Consider the following 8,418-nt stretch of genomic DNA (forward strand, 5'->3'; position numbering starts at 1 on the left):
CACCTAAAGAAAGTTTTAACTAATCTCCTGAATCTCTCTGCAGGTAAATTCTTTTTTGCTCCTTATTGGGTGTTCAGGAGCCAGGCACTGTGCATCCTGATGATCTAGCTTGCCACACCACCTGCACTCTATCATATCCTACCCGAAAGGAGGACATAGGGAATAGAGTTATGAAATCTGTTCACCCTCAATTACTCTCTCTTACTTGCATAAAAGAGCTTCAAGAACATCTGCTGTCAATACAGCAGTATTATAAATTGATATGTGAGTCTCCACTGTCATTTATTTGGACACATCCACATCCTATATCCTTTTGCTGTTATTAAAATATTGTTTATCTTTATAAAATAATGATAGAAGGTGATCAGGTTATTTTTCATGTCCTAACATGGCAAAATAAAAACTAAGCTACCCTCTTTTAGTCATTAAAAATATAAAAAACATGTTATTGGTCCATGAAATACAAAATTCTGGGAATCAATGAGTTGATGGGTAACGAGCAGAGCCCAGTTGAAATGGTGCTCTCACTTATTACTAATAAGGACAAAAAATTCTATTACCTTTTCCAAGTTAAGACTTGAAATATTATTTGGCTAAATTTTGCAAAATGGTTTAAAGAACAGAATATTCTTATAATTTGGATATTCCTCCTAAAAAAAAAAAAGCTTCCAATTAAAATTAAACATGATTAACATTAAAAAGGTGGTTTTATTAATTCAGGAGTTAATTCAAGTAACTATTAGCATTTTGTATAATATCTCAAGTCCTAATTATAAATACCAATAATCTCTGTACAGAAAGTAAATTGCAGATTAAGCTAAATGGTAGTGACAAGCTGAAAGTTGTTATCCTTTCTTCCTATTTTTTTCCTTCCATCCTTCCTTCCTCCCTCCCTCCTTCCTTCCACTATTACTGATTACCTAAAATTTATCACTTTTCAGTAAAAGAGTTAAGAATGTGTGTGTATAAAGCATTTACTGTAAAAGAATATATAAAAATGCCTAAAGCAATAATATAAATTGTTATTAGGAAAAAGGAAAATGAAGATGTTTAGAATTAAACTTTATGTCCTAAAAAGTTTTTGTTGCTGTTTTAACTTCCTTTGCAACGTCCCAAAACATTTGATCAAATATTCTGCATGTAATGATTAGTCTAATACAATGTTAGCAGTTCTTAAAATTTAGGACAGATTCTGAAATTAATTTAAATATAGTACTACTGTATTTCAATTACCATAAAAGTTCTTAAAAGTATTGGCTAGTTAAAACAAAAATGGATGAAATTACATACGTGTGTGTTTTATTTAATTTTCTGCTGACTTACAAGGGGAAACATCCAACTATTAATCATCAACCATAATGACTAGAAGATTTAAGAATACCTACTTTCTTCTTCAGACTATAGTGAAAACCTCTAGCATAGTGTTAAGTTTGGGCTTTGGAACCAGATAGACCTGAGTGAAAACCCAGCTCTGCTGTTTATTATCTTGGTAACTTTGATCAAGAGAAAGGGGACACTGTGAGAATTAAATGAGATATTGGTTCCAAAAGCATCTACCATAGTGTTTCACATATAACAAATCCTCAGCAAATGTTCACCAGCCAATTCCACTCGATAAAACTGTGCTAAATCATAGTTACTACATACTCAATCTCAACTTAGAATTCTAACCAATGACTACTGGAGGTCTTTAAAAACTTTCAAAGATGTTTACCGAAATGCCAATACTTTCTTTTCAACATGATGTAGGACCTAACAATCTTTCAAAAGAAAAGTGGGGTAAAAATGCAGGCAGAGATGCAAAAACTTTCCCACCAAAGGTTCCCAAATAGTCATATATCAAAAATCATCTAACTAGATGATTTTTGGCAGGTAGAGATACAAAAACTTTCCCACCAAAGGTTCCCAAATAGTCATATATCAAAAATCATCTAACTAGATTTTTTCAAGTACAAGTATTTTTCTTATGTGAGAAAAGTACTTGTAAATATAGTAACAAATGGATGATGAAAAAAAAATTTCCTCTATATCATCTAGTGCTTCTACCTGGCTATACTAGAAAATGCTCAGTCACAGCTTGCAATCACACTTGTAGCTGAAGCACATGAAAGATGGTCTTGGTTGTGACACTTCAAAGTCAGACCACAAAACTGTTGCCAGGAAGCAAAAAGGCAGCAACTGCAGAAAAGGCATTATAACAGCAGCAGTGTGAGCACTAATGCCCTACCAGTACATCCCATATATGGCTAGGGTTGTCCATTTATTTGCAGGAAGTGAGGGGCCAGTACTGGGTTAGAAGTTTTGTTTGTTTGTTTAGGAGGGATTCTTTAAAAAAATGGATTTAGGATGATTTCAATAAAAATTTTAAGAGCCATCAGCATAAAGCATTATAGATTTCTAAAAAGAAAATTATGTAGAGAAAATAATTTCAACTGCATTCTTTTAAACACAGATTTTAATTTTATTTATAAGTGATCCAATAGTCTTTCAAGATATTAACATCCGCCCACCCAAAAAAAGGGGTAAACAATTATAAACTTTATATTCAGTTTTAAACAGATACTTCATATATATCAATTACACTACTGTCTAACAGACTCAATATCAGCTGCTTCCAGTCTCTTTTCCTTCTAGTTGGAAAACAGTTTTAGTAGCTGTAGTAAAAGACTTTTTTTAAAAAGAGAGTTACATTTCAGATTACAATTCAGTGAAAACGGATTGGCCGAGAAGATTAAGCACTTAAGAAAAGACTGCAGAAAAGTATTCCTTTTACTGACAAGAGTCACATATTTTTACAAAGAAGCTTCAAATGGCTCTCTTAGAAGTTGATAAAATTTGTATTTTAAGGGCCAAAGGATTTAATACTAAACTTATCTGAAAGTCTGTCTGCATTGAGATTTAAAAGGAAAACTTTAGTATTTTTAAATTATAATTGCACAGAACATGGAACTAATTCTACTCTGTACTCCTCTACAGAACTTAGTTCATACCCTTATAAAGGAGGCAGCAAATTAATTAATGACTTGACTGAATATTTTTCTATCACTTAACCAAGATTTAAACTGGCTTAGGAATTTTTAATAGGAAGGGGGTTAATATTAAGCATTTTTTAAATCTCAAGATATTAAAAAAACTGTACGGAAGATCCACGAGTTTTTCATTTCTTTATAAACATACAAGTTCTACTATGTGCAAGAACAATACTCCAAGAGATGTGAAGGTTTTAAAGATCTATCTCATTACATACAAATAACTATAAAACTTTGTATCCATGATACAAGGCAAAAGATACAATTCAATAAATCTTTTAGTGAGCACCCACTGTGTGTCAGGCTCTGGAAATAGAAAAAAAAAAAAAAAAAACCAAACCTCAACTCGAAGAATTGGGTCCTTCAAGTAGTCCAGGAAAGATCAAGTTACAAACACTATTCAGTAAGAAGCGTTTTAATAGCAGCAGAAAAGCAAAATGTAAGGTACATTGAGGACCCCAGAGGAGAGAGTGTCTCTTCAGGGCCATAGTATTACATGAATTCAAAGACCAAAAGATCCCTTCTGGCTGGCACTTAGGTTGAATCGTGAAGAATGACTAGGATTTTGACTGGCAAAGAAGAGAGAGGATGGTCTACTGAGGATGGTCTACTGGTGGAAAGAGCATATCCACAGGCATGGAAATAAAAAAGGAAAGGGTAAAGGAAATAACACAGTGGAGATATACCAGGTAAAAGCTAAATGGTGGAATACTTTAAATCTGAATTTTAGGAGAGGAATGACACAGAGTGACATACTTAAAAGATTAATCCCATAGCAATATGAATGCTGGATTGGACAGAGAGGAGGTGGAGAAAGCAATTAGCTATTATTATACTCTAGGGATAAAAATAATAAAGGTATGAACTAGGTCGATAGTGAGAGTGGCAAGAAAAAGAACTGACACAAAGGCAATTGTGAACAAGACTGGATATATGTAGACACAAGGATGAGGAAATAATAATTAAAATGTTTAAAGTTTGATCCAGAGTTAATTATCTTAAGGGAAACAGGTATCAATGGAAGAGTAGATTTGGTGAAGAAAGGTAAGTTTCAGGTTGAAGTGATAAAAGTAGATTATAAAATTGAATCACAATTATGAAAATTCATGTTTGAATAATAAGATCCTTGGAAGAAATCACAAAGGTAAACGTAAATACAGTACAGTAGTTGCTCTTCTATGGCAAAGAAGGTGGACCTCTACTATATTATAATATATAGTTTAAAATATAAAATCACAATATACTGAATAATAAATATTTCTCTTTAAATCAATACTTCATCATCAGTAGAAAAATGCAAGTAAAGGACTGGAGCTCTGTAGAACTGGAAATTGACTTGGAAGTCACTTACCCACAGCACTTACCTACAGAAGTAGATAAGATTTTAAGGTAAAATCAAAGGCTAAGCAAAAAATTATTGAAAAAAATCTCAGTCCTACATTTTATGCACACAAGTATTAGTAAGAATCAAAAGCATTCTATAGAAAACTCTGTTTTCTAAAATTTTTATAAACTGAAATACAGATCACATAGTATAAAACTCTACCAGGTAGCTATAAAATCAGAGTTGATTATTGCCCACTGTAAAACTGAACATCTACTCTAGACCTCAGTTCTAGAAAACCAGATGTTTATATCACAATTTCTAGAAACCAAGATAGGAAATTTGACAAAAACCAATGTTCTTTCTCCTACGTGGAAGACTTATTTATATACAAAAAGAATAACTGACAACTGATTATCTTCTAATGATAATGTATTTAACCCATTAATACAGAAACTTGTAAATATAAGCTGTTTATATTAAAAATGGAAGTAAAATATTAGATTAAGAAACGTATTTGTGTGTTGTGAAGTCCTTTGGTCAAAACCAATAAAGTAAATGAATATTCCAAAGGACTAACAAATAATCTGGTAAAAACATTTTAGGCGTTCGATGTATTACCTTTCTAGGAGTTAAATTTGCAAAAAAAAAAAAAAAAAAATTATTCAAGGGCTAGGAAACAAATCAGGAGGTCAACTTTAGGTTTTATAATTGAAGTATTTAAAACAAGCAGCATTCAAGAGATTCCTTAAAAGCTTAACATTTTCTTGCAATTCTTTTAAAAAGTTTTATTTATCACCTTTCACTATCTGTTGTCCTGAATTTGCTCCAGGCAAACTCGCTGTGCTCACTATCACAACGGGGAAAAAAGTACAAAAATTAATAAAGGAGAAATAAGAGTGGAGAAAACAAAATAAATTAATGCTTGATATTTTAAAGACTTTGGCTTCACTGATTTAAGGAATGTGCAGATAAATTACAGAAAGATATCATGTAAATGATTACGCATAAATTTGGAAACGTCTACTTAAGCTCTTGTCCCTTAAAACAAAATACCCAATAAAGACCACACCTGTATAATGCCAAACTAATGAATTCAGTTATCAGGAAGACACTGACAAATCTGATAATTCTTGCAACATAACCAAATTGAGAGGGAAAAAAAAAACTTTAAGCCTATTAGATAATATTTTATCTTTCTACCTAGGCCAATAATATCAAGTATTAGCAATGTGCCTTTCCTCCAAGCCCATACAACTGGGTTCCTAGACAACAGTAATAACATTAAATTTCTATTTGACAATTTTAATAAAACATATTGATGTAAACCATTATCCAATTGTATCAAGTATAACTGTCTTTCAGAATCGATTCCATACTAAATGTGTAAATTACATTTGAAAGAAACTTGAAGATTCATCCTATATAATTATATAATTATATTATCATTTTAATGCCAAAACTTTCATTCTTAACACCATGTTTTCAGAATCTAGAGTTATACCACGCCTTAAAATAAACCTCAGCCAAATAAAAAGCTTGATATACATTAGACTCTCAGTTCATGGAATAGAGAAAGATCTAAAGACCATGTTATATTTTTACTGGGTCCCATATTCTGAATTCCAGATTTGTCCTGCAATTTGTCAGTCATTTCAATTCATCCAGACAACTCTATAAACAAAGGCTATTAGCTAAGTTTGATACGAGAATTCAATTAAATAAAACTTAAAGTGATTAGCATTCACTAAACAGGAAACAGTAAAAAGGAAAATTCCACCACACACCTCTCTTTAAAAAAAGGCAGCAAGGGAATATGCATAAAATATAAAATCTTAAGTTTCAACTTCCCAAACAAGTTCTTGTTTACAATATTAATCAAAATAAAGCTACAATCGTCCACATATCATCAAGGCAGCTTTGAGAATAGTGTACAAGTCTTTCTTTCATTGTAAGAGGAAGCTTTGCTGTAAAGTTCTGTAGCAATTCTAAGTTGCCCGCTAAGAAAATGGAAAGAGTCTGTGTCTTGTCACCTATTATCATCACTTAAAATTTGCTTTTTATACAGAACTCTATGTGGTTGTGTTGCTTTTGGCCTGTTAAAGGCAAAGGAACATTATCTCTGGATTGCCAACAGTTTCTCCTTATTTGGCTAACATTGAGAGATCCCAATCAGACTACTATAAAACTTTAACATGCACAAAGCATCCATTTTGAGAAAAGTCTGCGACCAGTTTTCTATTTTCCCACCCCCAAAAGAAAAACCGGAGCCTGGTAAACTGCCTTTGAAAAGACTGCCCCGTATTTATTTTTCTTTTTCCAACCCCGGTGCAGACTCCAGAACCTGAGGCTCAAGGATCTCTGACACTGCGGCAAACTCTTCTAGGAAGATACTCCTTAGTATGTTCCGGTCTGGAGGTGGGCACAAGTGAATGCTTCCTTACCCCATCCCCTCCCTTTCAGCCGGTGCAGATCAGCTAATTACACCCGTTTTCCCCTCCGAAGTGACCAAGAGTAATAAAGGAGAAAACAGGAAATCGTCCGCTCAGGGCATTCGGTTTAGGGCTGTTGATTACTATTATCATCGACATTATCATTATCATCATCATCATCATCATCATTTGCAATCAACTCCTAAAAACTACAACAAATCCAATGTCCACCTATAAGCCAAAGTCCATCTGCCCAACTATCTCTAATACCCCTTGTTGGTCATTTTCTTCAGCATCTGCCATCCTCCAAGTATATCACTGACATCTGGGCCCAGGCACAACCATACTACAATCCTCCCTGTCTCGACCTTAAATCCCAGGTACATGCCCACATATGACCCTGGGGCCCCAAGCCGACCACAGTCCCTTTTCCCCTCTGCCCCGGAAACCACTCGGTGCCCAGCTCCACCAACAGGTCTGAAGGGGGCCTCAAGTCCAGATCCCTCCCTCCGCCAGTTCTCTCTCCCGCCCTCCTTCGCGGGAAGCCGCCCCCTCATCCTGCAGCAGGGAGTCTCCTGCCACCCCCAGCCTCAGGAGGCCCAGAGCCGAAGGGAGTCCAGGGCGGGAGGCCGATGAGGGCCCTCAGGTCAGAGAACAGACGGCGGGCGCACAGACCTGGTGCAGGGCAGTGAGTCCGTCCACATTGGCGTAATTGATGTCGGCGCCGCGATGCAGCAGCTTGAGGACCTCGTCCGTGTCGCCGCTGGAACAAGCAGCCAGGAAGACAGCGCCATCGTCGAACTTCACCTTGGTCTTCTGGCGCTTCACCACCGGAGGCTCGAGGTCCGTCTCGGAGCCGATCCAGCGCTTCAGCTGCTCGTTCCGCTTCTGCTTCGCGTCCGCCATCTTCATCCCCTCTCCTGCCGCTGGGTCTTCTTATCGCGAGGGGGAAGGGGGAGGCGGAGAGGGAAGAGAGGGGAGGCAGGGGGTGTGTGACTGTTTCTATGAGTGCGGGCCAGAAGAGGGCTGGGAACCGGGAGGAGACGCACGAGACTTCCAGTATCCCACAGAGCACTGGGGCGGCGCGCCCGGCCGAGCGGACCTCCCTTTCTACCACAGAAGCCCTCCCGCCCCCGACCGGCCACCCGTCACCGGCGGCCTATCTAACGTAACTTCGCGAGATCCGGGCAGGGAGGCGCCCTTGGGCCACTGCGCATGCGCCCTAGGCCTGTGCCCGCCCCAGGAAGAGAGCTCTTCGAACTGTGGCGGGGGCGGACAGGCTACCGGAGGGAAGCGGGTGTGGTCCAGGCCGCCGGGGCTGCGGGGGCTGGGACCAACCTGGAAGGGCGGAGACAGGGAAGGAAGGTTGTCTTGCCCGGCTGAAGGTTCCTGAGGTTCCGGAGGCCAAGAGTCGGGCTGTACGGCGGCTCTACGGGGCAGTCTGCCTCCAGGGCTGTCGCAGCTCTGCCGAGTCGTTTGCTCAGGGAGGATTTTCCCATTGGCTGCCTTATTTGAATGGAACGGAGGATAGGTTGTGAATTAGGCGTTTGTGATTTCTCTTTCTAAGGAACTGATTAACTTGAATACGCCAGTGTTGATAAGAACCTTTTAAAAGTGGCGTCTGTGTAGCGGA

The 8,418-nt window shown here is 37.7% G+C and overlaps 1 protein-coding gene and 1 long non-coding RNA gene across 8 annotated transcripts in view; one reads left to right on the plus strand and one right to left on the minus strand.

Moving 5' to 3' along the window:
- The window catches only part of PPP1R12A (protein phosphatase 1 regulatory subunit 12A), a 131,073-nt gene extending 123,138 nt beyond the window's left edge, over nt 1–7,935 (minus strand). For 3 of the 7 annotated variants that reach the window (XM_039838911.1, XM_039838909.1, XM_039838912.1), the window contains exon 1: nt 7,461–7,935. In XM_039838911.1, coding sequence (XP_039694845.1) covers nt 7,461–7,697 — 237 coding nt within the window. In that variant the 5' untranslated portion in view covers nt 7,698–7,935. The remainder of the gene's footprint in view (nt 1–7,460) is intronic. The other 4 variants (XM_039838913.1, XM_039838908.1, XM_039838914.1 and 1 more) reach the window with 2 other exon arrangements.
- LOC120583378 (uncharacterized) lies at nt 1,476–2,154 on the plus strand. Its single transcript, XR_005647786.1, has 2 exons — nt 1,476–1,820; nt 1,902–2,154. It is a non-coding gene; the product is annotated as an uncharacterized LOC120583378 (long non-coding RNA).
- Nucleotides 7,936–8,418: the final 483 nt, after the last annotated feature.

The sequence above is a fragment of the Pteropus medius genome, unplaced genomic scaffold (assembly GCF_902729225.1).
Source record: "Pteropus medius unplaced genomic scaffold, Ma_sr-lr_union100, whole genome shotgun sequence".
NCBI lineage: Eukaryota > Metazoa > Chordata > Mammalia > Chiroptera > Pteropodidae > Pteropus > Pteropus medius.